The sequence below is a fragment of the Protopterus annectens genome, chromosome 1.part0 (assembly GCF_019279795.1).
Source record: "Protopterus annectens isolate FY-2018-M chromosome 1.part0, PAN1.0, whole genome shotgun sequence".
NCBI lineage: Eukaryota > Metazoa > Chordata > Ceratodontiformes > Protopteridae > Protopterus > Protopterus annectens.
This window is the reverse complement of record NC_056725.1, coordinates 1,388,374,328-1,388,394,769: the sequence shown is the minus strand read 5'-3', so window position 1 is coordinate 1,388,394,769 and position 20,442 is coordinate 1,388,374,328. Positions and strand designations below refer to the sequence as shown.

General features: G+C 43.4%; 1 protein-coding gene across 1 annotated transcript in view; it reads left to right on the top strand.

The window, feature by feature from the left end:
* MDN1 (midasin AAA ATPase 1) overlaps positions 1-20,442 on the top strand; it is a 3,484,183-nt gene that overhangs the window by 1,671,635 nt on the left and 1,792,106 nt on the right. Inside the window, exon 37 of the mRNA XM_044071809.1 lies at positions 19,544-19,666. Coding sequence (XP_043927744.1) covers positions 19,544-19,666 — 123 coding nt within the window. The remainder of the gene's footprint in view (positions 1-19,543; positions 19,667-20,442) is intronic.

Sequence of the window (20,442 nt, the reverse complement as noted above, 5' to 3'; positions counted from 1 at the left end):
CCCAGGGTATTCACAAAGTGCTGGCTCCAGTTATTGCATTTTGCAGGCAAAGAAATATTAAAATATACACATACTTGGACGATTGTCTAATTCAGGCAGAAAGCCAGGGCATACTTTTGAATCATCTGGCGTTTGTAAAAAGGGTTTTGACTTCTCTGGGGTACACCATAAACGAAAAGAAATCACAACTGGTACCCTCTCAACAAATTACATTCCTGGGCGCAAGCTTGAATACAACTTCCCAGATGGCTTACCTCATGCCAAAAAAGCAAATTCATTTGATAACCTATTTCAAACAAGTGGCCACAAAAACCCTGCTTATCTGCAAGACAAATACTGCAAGCCTTGGGGTTCATTGCCTCCTGCATTCTTCTAATTCCATATGCAAGACTGCATATGAGGAAACTACAGTGGTATCTAAAAAGCCTATGGAGGCAACATTCTCACAGCGTAGAAACAATGATTCCTATCACACCTTGCCTATGCCTAGAGTTCCTCTGGTGGGCAGAGGCCTGCCTCCCAAACCAGGGACTACCATTCACACTACCCCCTGCCGCCCAAACCCTAACAGATGCATAAGGCTTTGCATGGTGGGCTCACCTGGCAAGGAAGTGCATTCAGGGCAAATGGAACCCAAGTCAAATGCACATAAATTTCAATCAAAAAGAAATGTTAGCTGTACTGAATGCTCTGACAGCATTCAAGGACCACATTCTTCCAGGACAACTAATGGTAAAGACGGACAACACCACGGTTATGTGGTACATAAACAAGCAGGGAGGTACACATTCCTACCACCTCTGCAGACTAGCCATGGCATTGTGGAACACAGCCTTGAGCTACCAAGTTCACCTACAAGCTCAATTCCTGCCAGGAAAATTAAATACACTGGCAGACGGACTAAGCAGAAACGTCATGGACTCACACGAGTGGAAACTAGAACCAAGGATTTTCAACATGTTGACAAGTGAATGGTGGAGCCCAGACATAAACCTATTTGCCTCCCCTCAGAACTACCAAATTCGACAGGTTTTGCACAAGGACTCCCCACAAACAAGCCTAGAAAGTGGATGCTCTGTCCTTCAGCTGGAAAAATCCATCAGTCTACACCTTCCTCCCGCTGCCTCTGCTCTCCAAAGTTCTACTAAAAGCCAAACAGGACAATCCATGGATGATTTTGATTGCTCCAGACTGACCGCGCCAACACTGGTACCCCCTCCTGCGCAGTGTGTCACAGTTATCTCCATGGCACCTGCCTCAGACCCCTTCCCTGTTCTCAGCAGGCGAACCAGATTCTGCACCCTCAGCTTCCAACATTGAACCTTGCAGCCTGGCTAATTATTTAAACTCACCCTTATCCCTCCGCAAACCTGTGATGGATGTCATCTTAGAGGCAAGGAGTCCCTAGTACTAGAAAATCTTATGCTGAAAAATGGAAAAGATTCTGTGCCTGGAACCAATCTCAAGGGATTGGTACAGCAGCACCCAGTTTACCTCAGGTTTTGCAGTACTTAACTGAGATGCTTCACAAGGGCTTGTCTTTTTCCTCCATTTAAATCCATGCCTCAGCCATTTCAGCTCATTTTAACACAGATCCTCCCCTCTTCTCTCATCCTCTGCTCAAGCAGTACCTCAGAGGGTCCAAAAAATTGAGACCATCCAGGAGAGCTCCAACCCCTGCCTGGGACCTTAACTTTGTATTGGAGAAACTCACTCTACCTCCTTTTGAGCCAGCTGCTACTGCAGACTTAAAATTTCTTTCTTGGAAAACAGCTTTCCTTTTAGCAATCACTTCAGCTAGAAGGATATCTGAATTACAGACCCTTTTGGCAGTGGAGCCTTGCATCATCTTTCATGCGGACAGGGTGTCACTCAGGACCAATCCATCCTTCATGCCCAAGGTGGTATCCAGTGTGGCTCTTAATCAGTCCATTCATTTGCTAACCTTCTTTCCCTATCAACAGAACAAAGGGGAACAGATTCTACATTCCTTGGATGTGCACAGACAACTTAGATTCTACTTGGACTTGCTGGTAGCATTTGCTACAGGGGCAGAGGGGAAGACTATTTAAAAAAAAAACATTTCTAAATGGATAAGCCATTGCATTCATTTCTGCTATACGCACCATGGAAAACCTATCCTCCAGGGGATCAGATCTCACTCCACCATGGCTGCATCTACTTTTGCAGCCTTTCTCAGAGGTGTTCCTACCAGGGACATCCTAGAAGCTGCTAAATGGAGTTCTGTACATACTTTCACCAAGCATTATCATTTGCCAATTTTCTCTAAATCTAGAGCTGGCTTTGCCACTGCTGTCTTGCAGGGCCTTATAGCTGGCCCTCATGCTATATAAACTCCTTCTCCCAACCATAGCTTTGGGAATCTACCCAAATGTAATGACTGCAACAGTGAAACCTGAAGAACGTAGTACAGTTGTGTACACTTACCATAAATATAGATGTTAGGGTGTATTCACTGTTGCACTCCGTTACCCTCCCTCCAGCCCCCTAACTTCGACAGCAACCAACACCCAAGACTGTTAATCAGGCCGACTGAGGGCAACCTGCAAGCAGATTACCCAAATGTAATGACTGCAAAAGTGAATACACTCTATCATCTACATTTATGGTAAGTGTACACAACTGTACTTTCCCAGTATTGGAACCGGTATCTCCAACCTTAAGATCTTCCTTACTACAGGTTTCTAGATCTCCTGCTCCCCCCACTAGATCCTCTGATGATTATGTGGCTCATGTGGTACAGAGGATATTGCAGACACCGGCGCTTGCAAAATTATTGTTGAATCCAACCCAGAGGGCTTCGGAATCGACCAAACCTACCCTTTCACCATCAATTCCTCCTCTGATCTGATCCTGGACTTCGGAGCCAGAATGTCTAAAACTGATCGTAGTGGAACCATCGGAGCTGGGACCTGTCCCAGGATCTTCAGGCCTGACTACTGCTCCGACATCCTCTGTTTTGTCTGAGCTTGAAGCGTCTCTGAGCCAACGGTCTCAGGTCGGGTCCAGGGAAGGGAGTCTGATCAGACAGTTGTCAGATCTGAAGTTGCCTCTTGGGGCTTTGGTGCTGGTGAGCTCAGCTGCTATATCTGCTTTGGAGCCAACTCCCTTGGTTCCGGGATGTTGACTGTTTTTTTGGAGCCAGGAGTTTCCTCTGATCAAGGGAAGGGGGTGTTTGAGGTGCTGAGGAGAGTGCAGTCTCCACAGACAGGTCCAGACATTCTTTTCCCAAAGGCACTGGTGTCTGTCTCGGCACCACTACATCCACAGAGACACGGAGACCCTAGGTCTCAGAATGCCTCATTGGGTGAATCTCTCTCTTCTGAAACCTCTTCAGAATGCCCTTCTGAAGAGGTCTTTCATAAGAGACTTTGCAAGACGAAGCAGTTAGACTCCCCAGAGGAGTCGGTCATATCCGATACAGACCTTGATGAATCAAAGGGTCTCCACGATCGCCCTCTCAGAAGGTCTCCTTCGCAGACATCCTGGAAATACTTATTGTGGCGGCTTGAAATTGATACCTGAAGGCCTTTGTGTCTCGCCTTTCCGCCTCTTGGGTGTCTCCACCTTTCAACAAACTGATGGACCTATTTTGTTGAAAGACATGGGAATCTAGACTCAGTGGAGCCTGTTCCCTGGAGGCCAAACAAATTCATAACATCCCCTACCGATAAGAATTTTCTTACAAAGGGTGTCCCAGTAGATGTTATGGTGGTGGCAGCCTCCAAAAAAGAGCTTTCAGATTCATCCTCTTCTGTCCATCTGCTGAACAAGGAGTCTCGTGCGATGGACAGTTATGGAAAGCACACCTTTTCTTCAGTGACCTTTGGACTCAGATCACTGAATTCTCATCCATTATAGCAGATTTCAGAGAGACCTGAAGGAGCTAGGAGATGCTCTCCAAAGTTCAGTAGCTGCGTGGGTATCAGAGAATGTTTCCTGTCAGCTTTCCACCTTAAATTCAGTGGTCAGCTCCTCCAATGAGACTCATTCCTTATGCAGCAGATCGAGTGAGTAGGGCAAGCGGGTTGAGGAATTTCCCTATGGAGACATTCCTGGATGTGCTTGTGTGACTTTGTAGAACCCTTTCAATTTTCTTTTGTTAATGCCTCGTCCTTGTTTGGGCCAAAAGTCAGAGACACTAACCAGGTATGAACAAGAAGGAGAAAGTCTCTGCCGTAGGAGTCTGTTTTTTCCCTACCATCTAGACCTTATCCAAAAGGGAGGAAAAATGTGGTTCTGAAAATCCCAGAGAGCTTTTCAGGACACATGGTGATTCTTCCCACAGGACAGAGGGGGAAGCAGTAATGGAAGACGATCCATCCTGGATCTCAGCAAATTAAACAAGTCAGTGAAAAAGTCAAAGTTCCAGATGATAACACTGCAGTTGATACTCCCTTTTCTGGGACAAGATAATTGTATGTGCTATAGACCTCCAGGATGTGTACTACCACATAAAAATGGACAAGTGATCCAGGAGTCATTTACTCTTTCGGCTGGAAGCCAGTCACTACCAATTTCGATCTCTGCCCTTTGGTCTCACTTCAGCTCCCAGAGTGTTCACCAAGTGTATGGCAGTAGTCACGGCTCACTTGAGACATCTAGAATTCCAAGTTTTTCCATACCTAGACGACTGGCTTCTAACTGCCACCACCAAGCATCTACTAATAAAGGCAAGACACACCACATAGAAGCTCTGCTCTCACTGAGGAATCACAATAAATTACAAGACAATCTGCCTTGTTGCCATCTCAACATATCGGTTGTATAGGAGCAGATCTAGATGCAACAAGAATGATGGCAAAACATCTCCCCGAAAGAGTTCAAGTCCTAAGGCATCAAGTCAAACTACTTTCTAAGAAAAAAAAAAAAACAAGCAAGAACAGTCCTGAAAACCTTGGGGGACCATGGCAGCAGCAATAAACTTGATCCCATTAGCACATCTGCATATCAGAATTCTGCAGTGGCTACTGTTCACTCAGTGGTCCATGCAGGAACTACTCCTGTCCCACCAAATTATAATAAAATCTTGCAAGAAAGACCATAGTTGGTGGCTTCACTCCACTCCTGTGACATTAGGTCGATATTTTGTTCTCCCACAACCTTTAGCCACAGTGACCATGGATGCTTTCTAGATGGGTTGGGGATTCATTACCTGGAAAAGAGAGTCCAAGGCATCTTGCAGGATCATGAGGCCCATTTGCATGCAAGCATTCCAAGATGCTCTTCTGATGTTTGTTGTGTGGTACATAAACAAGGAGGAACCAGGTCTTACCCCTTTTGTCAGGAGGCCTGAAAGTATGGCAGTGGGCTGCCTCCTCCTAACGCTTTCTGAAAGCAACGCACATTCCGGGGAAATCCAACGTGATAGCAGACAAACTCAGCAGAGCGAGTCTGATGCTCACAAGTGGTCCCTAAAACGTGAAGTAGCAGATGATTTTCCACAAATGAAGCCAGCCTTGCTGCGATCTTTTTGACACATCCATGAATGCCAAATGCAGCAGCTATGTTGCCCTAATCCCCCCTCCGGGGGAGTCATCAAGGGATGCAGTTGTACATGATTGGTCCTCTGGTTTCCTCTACACCTTTCCTCCATTTCCGTTGATAGCCAAAGTTCTTCAGAAAGCCAGTTCCTAGGGAAGGAATTTGATACTAGTCACCCCATACTGGCCTTGTCAAATCTGATTCCCTTTCCTTTGGCCTTATCTCTAGGAGGAGCCATGGATTCTAGACCCAGTTCCAGACCTTCTGATTCGTGCATCAGGGATGCTACCACCCCTCCCTTCAAACCCTCAAATTGACAGCTTGGCTGCTCTGATTTCAAGCATAACCAGGCTCCTTAACTTTTTTACATCTGTGAAACATATCCTGATCTCATCTCTTAAGGCTTCAACGAGAAAGTTACATAGGAGAAAATGGAAAAGATTTTCTTCTTGGACGTTGAATAATCGCATTGACTCCTTCTCTGCCCCAGTAGCTTCCATTCTTGAATTCTTGGCAAAGCTGTTTAATGAAGGCACAGCTGCAACTACTATCCGAGTTCAGTTAGTAGCAATACCTAATTTCCATTTAGATGAATCAGGGCTGAATGTGATGTCCCACAGACTTTGCAAGGTATTTCTTAAAGGCACTGTTTTTTTAAGATCACCCATCCAGCACCATAGGACCTGAATTTTGTTTTATTCCATTTGATTTTTCCGCCTTTTGATCCTGCATCGTTCTGTGATCTAAAGTTTTTAACTTGGAAGACCATCCTTTTGATAGCCATCACTTCAGCTCGAAGAGTTTCATTGCTACAAGCATTACCTATAAAGCACCCTTACAGGCTTTTCCACAAAGACAGATTATCCCTACGAACAAACCCATCCTTCTTACCCCAAGTATGCTTAGACTCTAATTTGAACCAATCCATAGAACTTCCAGTCTTTTTCCCCAACTATGGCAACAAGGCAGAATACATGTTACACCAACTAGATTTACTTACACAATTGCGTTTCTACTTACATAGGACAGAGGACTTCAGAAAATCTGACTAATTATTTGTATCATTTTCGGACTTGAAAAAAGGTGCTCCTGTATCTAAAGTCACTCTTTCGAAATGGCTGTCAGATTGTATTACCTATACTTACAAATCTCAGAACAGACTAAAGTAAAAGGTTATTCTACTTCTAAAAGAGCCATAGCAACAACTTGTGCCTTTCAGGCTAGACTACCAATTGACACCATTTGTGCTGCAGCAACATGGGCAAGGCCTCATACCTTTATCACTCTGAGTGGATTTGGCCTCCTGGAACAGGGCCTCTTTTTGGTCCAATGTTCTGAAGAATATTCTCCCTTGAGCCACCCAAGAAAGGTGGTGCTAGGGACACCGTCTCAACCAGTTAAGAATGAAGGAGAGAGATGGGACATAATCACGTAAAGAAGTTATGTACTCACCATAATGTTTCATGTGTGTTGTCCATCTCGCCTTCATTCTTACATCCCACCCTCTTTCCCCCAGCGTGGGCTACTGGAGGACCGATTGGATACAGTTGGTAAGTAATGATGTTCTTTGTGTTTCACTGTTGCAGTCATCACACTTGTGTTATCTGCCTGCAGGTAGCCCTCAGTCGGCCTGAATACCAGCGACTTAGTATTTCTGCGTTGGTTGCGTTGTCGCTTCAGGACTGACATCAGGTCGTCAGGGGTAATAAAAAACAGACTGCCCAGGCCATTACATCAGTCTTTCTTGCCGTGGAGCCCGAAGCAGAAGCAGTTTGCCCGAGTGCTGGTCGGCTGCTATCTGAGTTTTTGTTTACAAATTGAATCATCCTGAAGTCTTACCCCATTGGGGATCCATTTTTCTTGCTCTAACCAATTTCAGAAAAAGTTAACAATTGTCTTGCCTGTGGAAAGTAAATACCACACCGAGACTTTCACTCTTACTGTGTCACCTGTTTAGGCCCAGACCACGACGTACATCGCTATCGGTTTTGTGCTTTGTTCAATGTCTGAACCATTCATTGTTGGGCCCTTATTGTCACTAAATACTTTAATTCTCGATCTCCGTATTCCGAAATGGCTTCGGTAAGCCATCTAACTACCGATATTCCAAAAAAAATAAGGATAAAGATAGAGACAGACCGCACAGGTCCAAAGCTGCTGCTGATGTTTCCATTAAGCTAGTCGCCAGTTCACCGGTACTTAGTGAGGTGCTTTCGCAGTCCCTGATGCCTGCTTCAATGGATTCGCAGACCTCTACTGAGACCCGTTCGAAATCCGGTATGCCGCGAGACTCTTCTTCGACCATGGAACCTGCGGATGTCTCTACCTTGGATGGGTCCGGAGCGGCTGAGCATGCACCAGCTTCTAAGGACATTCTTCGCACTACCGATGTTCGACACAAACCGACAACTTCAGTTCTGTCTAAAACTACTGAGTTTCTAAATCCAAGAGTATGCACTACGCATAGAAATCTGACGACCAAAGCGCATGCACCTGCTCCCTTGCCACAACATAAAATGCTTAGAATGGCAGAAGACCTTATGCTGATTAGGGAAAGTCAGCCTTCCCCTGCTAAGAGAAAGAGATCAGTCCCCAGCAGCTTCAACAGACCAAGAGTCCGACGACTCTGAGGTTTCTGACTTTGAAGACATGCCCTTATCTGCTTATGAGGATTCAGATGCAGAGGAATCCATTCCCTCTGCCGCACCTCCAGAGGATTTTTCTTTTGGTGAAACCTTACATGCTTTAAGAGAGCATTTCCATTGGGAATGCCAAGACTATCCTCAGTCCAAAAAGAGACTCAGAGAATTTCTAGACTTGCCACAACATAGGCCTTTAACAATACACCCAGTCCTGGAAGTTGTTGATGTCTTTATGGAATCCAGTCTTACTCCTGATACTTAACCCCTGCTCTTAGGAAACCAGACAGGTACTACAGAGTACCTGACTCTCATAAATTCCTTTTCAAAAATCCTACTGCTGACCCAGAGATCATTTTCCAGGGACTTAAATGTATCAAGGCAACTACAGCTAAGAATCCCACCCCTTCAGACAGGGATTCCAGAGCTTTGGACAAATGGGGTAAGAAAGTTTATACTTCTGTAACTCCAGCCATTAGGGCCTTGAATTGTCAGTTTCACATGCTGAAGTATCAGCAACATATTATGGAACTTGATCAAAAATGGTTACCTTTACAGACTGTGCAGAAAATAAGGAATTGCAAGAACTTGTGCATTCTGCAAGCCAAATCAACAAGCCTACATTGCAGTGTGGCTTTGACGCCCTAGAAGCATCTTGCAGGGCAGCAGTCACAGGTTCTGTATTGAGAAGACACGCTTGGCATAAGGAGCAGACCTTGCCAGACCATGTCAAATCAAAGTTTAGATGCTCCTTTGAACAAGGACAATCTGTTTGGCACCAAAGCAGAAGAGGTTCTTTAAAAGATGGAAGAAAAAGCTAAATCTATGCAGACAATTAAAGAATTTTTACAAGTGCAGCAACTTAGATTCAGTAGGCATTGCCCCTAGAAACACTGGTCCTTTCCAGCCCCCTCCAGGCCATCTCAAACTAGACCCAAGGGGAAACAGACCACCCACACTGCAGTCTCAGGGTATGCAGAGATCTAAGCAGTGGAGTGCCCCCATCCCCAAAGCAGGGAGTCCTAAGCCACCTCCCTACAGTAAGACCTCACAATGACGTCTCTACTCCACTCCCCACCTCTGCCCAGCCATTTGTGCCCCTAGGAGGAAAACTTGCCCTTCTTGCAAAAACTAGATGTCCATCACCAAAGACCGATGGCTCCTCAACATTGTATCCCAGAGGTACCAATTCTACTTCCACTCACTGCCAACCCCAAAAGGGTTCCCAGACCTTCCTCCAAACCAGTGGGCAGAGGCATAAATCCAAATTCAATCCCTGCATTCTATAAGGGCAATTCAACCTGTTCCAGTGGAGCAAATAGGTCAAGGATTATCTTCCAGACTTTTCCTGGTACCCAGAAAAGAGGGCACTTGGCGCTCAATCCTAGATCTTTCTATTCTCAACACCTTTCTGGTGGTACCAAAATTCAAAATGCTCATCCTGCAACAGCTTCTACCTATGCTAGCCAAAGATGCCTGGTTAGTCACCCTAGACTTAAAAGAAGACTATCTGCACATCCCTATAAGGGAGTCATGCAGGAAATCTCTTCACTTAAGGGCAGGGTCTATGCATTATCAGTTCTCTGCACTTCCCTTTGGCTTATCCACTGCTCCCAGAGTATTCACAAAATGCCTGGCTCCAGCCATTGCTTACTGCAGACAGAGAAATATTCAAATGTACCCCTACTTGGACGACTACTTGGTTCTGATTCAGGCAGACAGGAAATGCTGTTGCAGCATCTGACATTTGTAAAAAAAAAAAAAAAAAACTTCTAACCTCCCTGAGGTACACCATCAACGAAAAGAAATCAAAACTAGTCCTCAGTCAACAGATTGTATGCCTGGGAGCAAGCTTGGACACAGCATACCAGATGGCATTCCTCACTCCAGAAAAACAAGCCTATCTGACAGATTATTTTACTCAAATGGCCATCAGAACCCAGCTACCCGCAAGGAAAATCCTGCAGACCCTAGGGTTCATGGCCTCTTGCATCCTACTAATTCCATATCCCAGACTGTGTATGAGGAAACTTCAATGCCAGCATTTTCAGGACCTGGAAACAAGTCATTCCTATCATACCTTGTCTAAGGACAGAGTTTCTTTGGCGGACAGCAGAATGCAACCACAACAAGGGACTGCCCTTTACTCAACCTCACACCGCCCAGACCCTAAACACAGATGCATCAGACTATGCCTAGGGGCACACATGGATGGCAAGTGCATCCAGGGCCACTGGAGCCCAAGTCAATTTCATCTGCACATCAACCAGAAAGAGATGCTTGCTGTGAAGCATGCTCTGCAGCTTTCAGATCCCCACTCTCACCAGGACACCTGCTAATAAAAACAGACAACACCACAGTTACATCAACAAGCAGGGAGGGAACCCACTCTGCAGGCTAGCCATGGCCCTGTGGAACACGACCTTGGACATGCAGGTCCATCTGCAAGCTCAGTTCCTGCCAGGCAAACAAAACTCACTGGCAGATGACTTGAGCAGAAATCTCCTAGACCCACACGAGTTAGAGCCCAGCACCTTCAACCTTCTGATTCAGAAATGGGGGACCCTAGAGGTGGATCACTTTGCCTTCCCCTGCAATCACCAGCTCAGCAAATTCTGCACCAGGTCACCTCACAGCAGGGCCTGGAAAGTGGATGCTCTATCCTTCCATTGGGTAAACCTCTCAATTTATGCATTCCCCCCTCTGCCTCTTCTCTCAAGAATATTACTCAAGATACAACAGGACAGACCAAGGGCAATTCTGATTGCCCTGGACTGGCCACATCAGTACTGGTTGGTACACACTACTGGGCAGCCTGTTACTGGTGCCACAGTGGCACCTACCCCAGATCCCAACCCTCCTCTTTCATCAGGGGGACAGATCTTGCATCAGCAACTGCAAACCCTGAATCTTGCAATCTGGCTTATTCCTTGAATTCTCCCCCAGTGACCAGCCTAAGCAAGCAAGTGGTGGATGTCATTCTTGAAGCTAGAAGACCCACTACAAGGAAATCCTATGCTGCTAAGTGGAAAAGATATTGTTCCTGGATTCAAACTAAAGGAGAGGACACAGCACTGCCCTCCTTACCTCTAATCCTGGATTACCTAGCAGATCTACTCCACAGAGGCCTATCCTTCTCCATTAAGATCCATGCCATCTTGATTCATTACAACACTGAGCCACCTCTCTTCTCTCACCCTCTCATCAAACAGTTCCTGAGAGGGGCAAGCAATTTAAGGCCACCAAGGAGAGCACCCACCCCTGCTTGGAACCTTAACTTTGTACTGGAAAAACTCGCATCCCTCCCCCACCCTTTGAGCCTGCAGTGTCAGCAGAGTTAAAATTCCCCTCATGGAAAACAGCCTTGTTTCTGGCCATCACTTCAGCTGGAAGAGTGTCTGAGTTACAAGCACTTATGGCTGTGGAACCCTTCATTATTTTTCATGCTGATAGGATCTCCTTCAGGACTAACCCTTCCTTTATGCCTAAAGTGGTATCCAGTGTGGCTCTCAACCAATCTATTTGCCAACCTTCTTCTCTAATCCTCAAAATAAAGGGGAAAGGATCCTGCACTCCTTGGATGTGCACAGACAGCTCAGATTCTACCTTGACAGGACTAAGCCCTTCAGGAAATCTGACCAGTTACTAGTCAGTTTTGAGCCAGGGGCAGAGGGCAAGGCTGTTTCAAAACAGTTTCCAAATGGATAGCACACTGTATCTATTTCTGCTACAAACACCATGGGAAACCAACCCCTCAGGGGGTCAGACCACATTCCACTAGGGCAACTTCTACCTCTACAGCATTCCTCAGGGGAGTCCCTACCAGGGACATTCTGGAAGCTGCTACCTGGAGTTCTGTACACACCTTTACCAAGCATTGCCACCTGCCTATCTTTTCCATATCCAGGGCAGGTTTTGCAACAGCAGTCATGCAGGGCATACTAGCCAGCCCCTACTCTTCTTGACTGCCTCCACCCTTCAGCTTTGGGAATCAACCCAAGTCTGATAACTGCAACAGTGAAACATGAAGAACATAGTACAGTTATGTACACTTACTATAAATGTAGGTGTTAGAGTGTATTCACTGTTGCAGTCCTGGTTTCCCACCCTCCAGCCCCCCCACCCTCTGTGTCTATTACTCAACCCTTACATGGCTATTGGTATTTACTTTTTACTGGTGGTTTTTCCCACCATAACTTAACTCCCTACTTGGGGGGCTCTTGACATTTGGGGCAAAAAAAAACTGATGTAATGGCGTTGGCTGTCTGTTTTTATACCCCTGGCGACCTGATGTCAGCCCTGAACCGACAGCAACCGACACAGAAATACTAAGTCTCTGGTATTCATAACCCAAGTGTGATGACTGCAACAGTGCATACACTCAAACATCTACATTTATGGTAAGTGTACACAACTGTACTTTCGCTGACCACTTTTGTGGCTCTATAAGGTATTAGTTAGCTCATGCGGTACCTATTGTATTAGCAAACTAGATCTGGGGAGCTTTCCTACGGCATGATGGGATAGGGATTCAGACCTGCCCTATTGGGTGATGATCAGTGCTTTAAAATGGATCTTGTTCCTTCTTTTAATGGCAAAACTTCCATCTCCATCTACCATGCCGTTACGTAAATTTGGAGGAGGTTGCAAAAATGTACTAGATTTTATGTGCAAGGCTAGCTCACTATTGTAGAATAGGTCTGACTGTGTTGTCTCCAAGTCCTTGAGAAATTGTGTTATACCAATAAATCTTATTCAGAATAGGTTTTAGCAGCAAACTGCGACTAGGGAATCTAAGAAGGCAGATAAATGGCTAACTTTACATGCATACAAAGTAGAAAATCTCCAGTTCCTCAACTCAGGTGGCACATTGGTGATATTATTTTAATCGTAATTCACACACTATAGCTGACAACAAAATAATGCAATAATCATATTCTTTTTCTTCACTTACATGACATCTCATATTGTCTCACTTCTAGAAAGTTCTCATGGAAGTTAAATTTCACATTTCCACAGTGGTGTATTTATAGAAAGCAATAGTACAGTGCAGTGGTGAACTGTTCTTTGCAATGTTTCAAAGTGTAGCTTTCACAAACAAAGCAAAACTATGCTTTTATATAGAGTTCAGATAAGCAGTTGTAGCACTGAGTCTGAAATTTCATAGTCCACACATTTTTTCTGGCCTAGCTTGTTTAGAAGTAGTGTAATTCTACTTTAAATCCATTCTGACACTTTTACTTAAGTATTCCATTCTTTTAACACAAATCGTTGATTAACTGTTAACTGTGCAAGAGACAGTTAGATCCAACTTGAAAACAAGAAATCATTACTTACTGGACTAATAATCACCAACTGCTCTGATTTCACTCACTCGCTCACTTACACACACACACACTTGTGTGTGTAAAAATGGTATCATTCTCTGTACTTTGTGCCCACTCCACTGTTCCATGTTTCTTCTCTTTTTAGAAACGACACAGAGATCACTTGGCCAGTTATATTTTAAAGAAAAGGGTCTAATGAAAATGTCTTTGAAAAAAAGGGTTAAAAGAGTTAACTGAAGCCCAGTACTAGACTGCTAGAACTTGCAGGAAGCAGTCTGTAAACAGATACCCTGTGCAACATCTAAAACACCTATCTACTTTTCATTTGTAACGTGCCATTTGATGCCTGTAAGTGATCTCTGGTTTACACACAAACTGAAATGTCTCCTCAAATTAAGAAGTCAAGTCAGGAACTTCTACCTTATTTGACTTTTGAAGTATAAAGAAAACAATATAATTGCTCAAATGCAACTACTGATGACATGAACAAGCCTCCCTGCTTTATAAGCCCCGAGTGTGTGTTTTTTTTTTTTTTTTTATTTTTTTTGGAAAAATGTTAACGACATGAATAACGAGAAAGTTTTAAAGTGTTGAATTCAATTCTAAAAACCGCTGGCCCCTAACCCCTTCGATAGAACAGAATAGAATTCTCCTGTCTTCCTCTATCGCAGATCCTTATAGTTTCCACCAAATATCCCACCATTCACTACCCATTTCTACTTTCAGTGAATAAAATCCAGACAACTCAGAACAGCTAGAGAAAATTACTTTTGGTGGACCTCATGGATCTAGTGCACTGTTGTCATGATCTTGTGTACCTTTGCAGTGAACATCTAATTCAAACATGGCAGTATGTCTGCAGAATCTCTGTCAGTGTCTTCCCTTCTGCCTGGGGGCAAAAATATGCCTATAAAAAAATGGCAGAATTGCCCCTCTGATTTTGGACCCATTTTAGTGTTGTCCCATGCATAATCAAAACATTTGAAAAAAAAAAAATAGTACATTTACATTTTTCAAATTGTAACCCCCAGCTGTCATTGTCTCAGCCCACCAGCTTGAAATATGGGCAGTAAGTAGGATCACCCTGATTAAAATCTAAACCCTTAATGATGCTGCCTTACTAAATGTGAATAGGAGCTACCTAATTGGAGCTGTTTGTCTAAAGCATTTGACTCTGCTGACCATACTGTACTCATTAGAACCCTCGTTAATTTAGGCGTTGGTCTTGCTGCATAATCTGTTGTAAACATATTACCAATTACCAACAGACCTTTCAGAGTCAAACCAGGTTCATTATCAGACTTTGAGGGTACCATAAAGATCTGTTTTCACCCCACTTTTATTTCCTTTGAAACAAACCCCATACTCATTACAACCTCATGATGCCTCAAGGTGCTACTGCAGTTGCCTCTTGCTGACACCTGTGTGCGTCTAATATAGCCTGTTCATATTTACATTAAAAATTCCAAAACTTTGCTACATACAAACTATTAAATGGTTTCATCCGAAATGTTTCATAGGTTAGTACTGGGCTAACTGCTCTTGTGGGCCATTTTAAGCCTAGCGAATTATTCCATGGGGGGAATTAAATCATGCACCCTTGTGTCTGTAAGGTAAATGCCTTAACCATTATGCCATGACAGCAACACATCTGTACTGAAATCTGATCTTATGCAGCTTAAGAAATATTAATTGTTTATATGCTATATTTGTCATAATTTTCATACTTTTCTAAATACCTTAGCAATCAAGTTACATATATTTTACTGCTTAGCCTCATTTGAAAACCCACAGAAGAATGCAGAAAATGCTGGCGTACAGCAACAGTGGTCCCACTCCACAAGGGGGGTGCCTCTACAGACCCTGGAACTACCGCCCCATAAGCTTAACTAGCCTGGTCTGCAAAGCTATGGAAAGAATCATTATGGAACTCATAAACAGAGACATAGGGGACCTGCAGACACTTGACCCCACCCAGTTTGGCTTTGTAAAGGGCAGATCCTGCCTTTTAAACCTGGTTGACTTTTTCTAAACAGTCACTAGAGCCATTGATGAGGGCAAAGCAGTCCATACAGCATACCTGGACTTGGCTAAGGCCTTCGACACAATACCCCACTCAGGCATAAGCTAAATGGCTTAAAAGTAAACCCTTATGTCACTAGATGGGTTGCAAACTGGCTAAAGGACAGAACCCATAAAGTTAAAATCGCTGGAGCAATGTCAGACTCAAAGCCTGTCACAAGTGGTGTCCCACAGGGATCTGTCCTGGGACCCCTCTTGTTCGGCATTTATTTCTCAGATGTTAAAGCAAACATGGGAGGGCTGTGGCTGACAAAGTTCGCAGATGACTGCAAACTAGGCACCATAGCCGATACACCAGCAGACACACACATCCTACAAAAAGGCCTCACTATAACGGACAACTGGTGCCGTAGTCACGGCCTTAAACTAAATGCCAAAAAATGTATAATCATCCCTTTTGGAAAAAACAAAGTACCCACAAATTATCACATAGACAGCAACCCACTGAGTACGGAAAAAGTAATCAGAGACCTAGGGACCCAAGTAGACAGCGACCTCTCATTTGACACCCACGTTGCCAAAGTGGTTAGAAAAACATTCTACCTTGCACACCTCATCATGAAGGATGTCATTGTACCCCCTATATTCCTCCCTCATCAGACCCACGATTGAGTACAATGCCCCATTTGGTATGTACCTCACCCGGCATTTGCAACAGCTGGAGAAGACCACAAAAGTACCTCACCAAAAGGATCAAGGGTCTCCAACATATGTCTTATTCTGCCAGACTAAAGAAACTTCAGCTCTATTCAGTAGCATACCACCTGCTCAGAGGTGATCTCTGCCTGACGTACAAGGCCATGTCCAATCAGGATCTGATGGACATGCTCCACCTCAAAAAATCCAAATCCATCAGGACCATGAGAGCTAAAGACTTGAACCTCAGCACAAGTATGAATAGGACATGCTGGAGGGATAGATTCATAACCCAGAGGCTTCCCATGCTTTGGAACAGGATCCCAGTTCGTATTAGGCAGAGCCCCTCACTGACTCTCTTCAAGAGAAATCTTGATGAGTGGATGGGAGATCGTAAGTTTACCCCAGGGGTCACATCTGTCTCACTGCTAGACAGGGGCACAGTAAACTAATTCTATTATACAAGGGGACCTTCATTGTGTCACTACTAGACAGAGGCACAGTATTCTAGATTTATTCTGTACATTTTTGTACCATTTCATGGGGTGGCAAAAGCCGCATCACTATGGCTAGGCTTACAAATGCCCCAGGGCAGATAGCCTAGTACTATACTATGAAACTATACTATGAAACTAATATAGCTGCAGCTTGAGTGGTTACTGAGATATTGTAAATTTACAAAATATTACAAAATTAATATCCACTGTTTTATTACACACAGTTAGGTTTAGAACCTAGCATCTAATGAGCACTACTTCTGTAAAGGTTTGTTAGTGCTGAAACAGTTTGCCATTTGCATTTTTTAGTTACACAGTATAACTGTAGAGATATGAACATTTGTTTGAGATGTTAAGATGCTATTTGATTTTGTGAAAAAGCTCAAGTTTGTAATCATTGGGAGTTAAAAGTACAAGCCTCCATTACTCCACTGGAATGAACTAGTTAATACTTTCATATTTACGCTGGTGATGTGGTACTTTACTGATCTGTCGCAAAATCAGCAGGATCTTGCTGCACTGACCTCACGGCTTTTGAACAGTCACTTGTTAGTGAACACCAACTAACCTAAGGCCATGATCCTTCACACATCTGACAAATTCAAACATTTATCTCAAAATGGTACTCGACCAAGGACAGTAAACAACTAGAAACCACCCAAAATTTTCACTACTTAGGAATTTGGCTTGATCAGCACTTAACTTCAGTTTCTCACTCAATATAACAAAAGTTTAAAAAAAAAAATCCTTCTCTTGGGCCAGAAAAAAAAAATATTATAGTTACTGCAACTGAAATATTGTCTCCCTATTTGTGCCTGTCGTCCTTACAAGCCCCTGCTATCTGCATCTGCTGCTTTATTGTTTTGGCATCACAGATGCTGTTCTTTCTAAGTTTAGCTGCCTCCCAGTTCTACAAAGTTGTGGCTTGCTACAGAAACCACATCCTTAATAGGCTGCATACCATCTTCAAGGGCAAAAAAAAAAATAATAATAATTTGCAACTGGTGTTATCTTTCCTGAGCAGCCCCCCCCCCCCCCCCCCCCCCACACACACACACACACATGTGTGCCCAAATCTTTTCAGACTTTCATTCACAAAGCTTGCACCTGTGTAACTGTGACTTTTCTTTTCTTGCTGTAAGTCTCTGGCTGTCATTTCTTCTAACATTATAATGCTAAATACTGAAACATCTTACTGAATCTGCCACCTGCAGGTGACAGATCTTCCCTCAAATATTCAACATAAAATATAATCAATAATTTACTCCCCTCTGAACACCTGTACAAGCTGATCTTATTTACTTTTATCACTGTCATCAGCTGGCTGCCTCTAATCTCATTTTGAAGTCTTCTCATGTGACCCCCACCTTTTTCCTGTTTTAACCGTTTATTTCTTAATTCTCCTGCCATTCAACTCAGTAGTATATATGATGTAACTAGACGATACTCTGTGCCGTTTCATTTAGCTCCTGATTTGTTTTGTACTTGTTCATATCCTTAATATTCAGGTGCCAGGCAGCAGTGAGTGTCACTTTAATGTGATCCCTATGTGCGACTGTGTTGGGTTTTATCTCTGAAGACAGAGGTTGCAGTGTTCTAAGGATTTTTCCTTTCTCCACAACCTTGGAGACACTATCTAGAAGTAGTGGAGGTGCGAGGGCATTCTGGGGTGCTTGCGACTTGCAAAAACATTTTAAACCTTTTCACTTGAAAATACATTCAAGTGATACTGCTATTTTGTGATACAGTTTTGTCCAGTCACAAAAAAGATGATAGCTTATTATGGATTCCTAACATTCATTTTGCAAACATTTTGATAGCCTGATCGTTGTTAACCTGTACTATTAACTGTGCTAAATCACTGTTGTCTTTGTAGAAGAGGCTGCATCTTAAAAATTTGATTGGGATCAATACCTTACACTGGTAATCAAATTCAGATAATTAAAAGTTAATAGTGCATGGTGTGTTTGGTATGCACACTTACAAACCTTCAACAAATGGAAACTGGAATGCTGATTTGATTTCCTGATTTTCTGTTGCCTTCCCACTGATGTGTAGCTGCGGCTTTTGCTACGCAACAGAAACATTCAGTCCAGTTGATATTTGATTGCCCTGATGCTGCCAGTCTTTGGCTAAATTCATTTTATTCAGGAGGAAATAAGCATTTTAGGCAGTGCTGAGGAAGATGCTTTTTTGATTGGTACAGACACTCATACTCCTGTTTTAGGGTTCTCCCTAACCTTTTAAGGTTGTAGAATGGTATGGAAACTTATGCAACCTTTACCACTTTGCCTAACCATTGTGCTGATAATCTTTTAGTTTTGCTCAGATAGGTACCAATTTTTCAGTTTCCTCTGTGGGGTCATGAACCTGTTGTGCACTGCCTCCCTGTTCCCTGTGTGGTGCTGCCTTCCATCTTCCTTGGTGGCTGTTTGTCACTCTGCTTAACCCCTACTGTTCAGCCTAGCCCTCTTGAGTGATGCATGTAGTTTTATAAACTGGAGGTGCTGTTGACTGATGAAACAAATGCATCCTGAACATACTGTATTTTAAGTAGCATTTATTTTGGAAAGTCTTCCAAAAATAATGTTTGCAAGCTAGTGAGTTATTTGTTAGAGACTTACCAAACGTATGTGCTCTTGTCCCTTGATAGTTCTGAACAAATAACTTCAGGGAGTCATTAACGTACAGTATAAATTAGATTCCTGCGGTGCTCACTATGTGCCCATTATTATAATTTTTTTGCTCAAAGTTTTAAAGAATGGATGAGGTCTGCATTTATGATCATCATTTGAAAAGTGTAAAATGCCTTTAATGATTGCCTCATGGTTTTATATTTTTTATATTGCAATTTCAGGATGTAACAGACTTGTTTGGAGCAGATTTGCCAGTTGAAGGAGGAAAAGGTGGTGAGTTTGCTTGGCACGATGGACCTCTTTTAGCAGCACTGAAATCTGGACACTGGATTATGTTGGATGAGGTAAGCACAGGGTTGCTGGTTTTCCAGGAATATGTCACTGTTCTTATAGTTAGTATTCTGTCTTTGACTAGTACATGACTAGGACAAGGGTTCTTGATGGCCAGTGGCAACACACCTTATCTTGATATATTGTGAAAATCAGTCCTTCGTATGCTCTTCACTGCACTTGACAGAGTTCTTTTCAGCCGTTGGCTTGATTGTGGCCTGTTGAATAAGTAAGACTTCAGTTTTTGGCTTAGATGGTGGCATATCCTTAAAAGGGAGACGGCAGTTTCACTACTTCATTTGTTTGCCATCCCCATTTGATTAAGCTGTCTTCTCTACAAGCATAGTTTGGTGTAATGATTTATTTGGGACTTTGTAATGTGTCTGTCCAGAACTAAGATCTGTTCACCACCAAGGTATACTCCATTATATCATTGTTTTGCATTCTTGAGATAAAACTTGATTGGTCATTACAGAAAGATAGTTTCCTTTTGTAATGGGTGGTTTGTTTACACCTTACCTGAGTCCTCTGTTAGGGGATTCTGGAGTTCAAGGGAAAAGCCTAAATTGGTCCTCAATAGCCCTGTTCTGGCCTTCACATATTTGGTTACTCCTGCTGCAGGTGTTCTTTTCCAGGTGGCGTGATCCTTGCTACATTCAAGTTCAGCCATGTTGGTGCTGGTGATGTGGCTGCTGATTCCATACATCTAGCAAGACTTAAAATATCTGTTTCTAGGGTTCTGTTCTCAAGCAGATGACAGAAGTTAGTTATGAAGTAGAGTGAAAGTAAT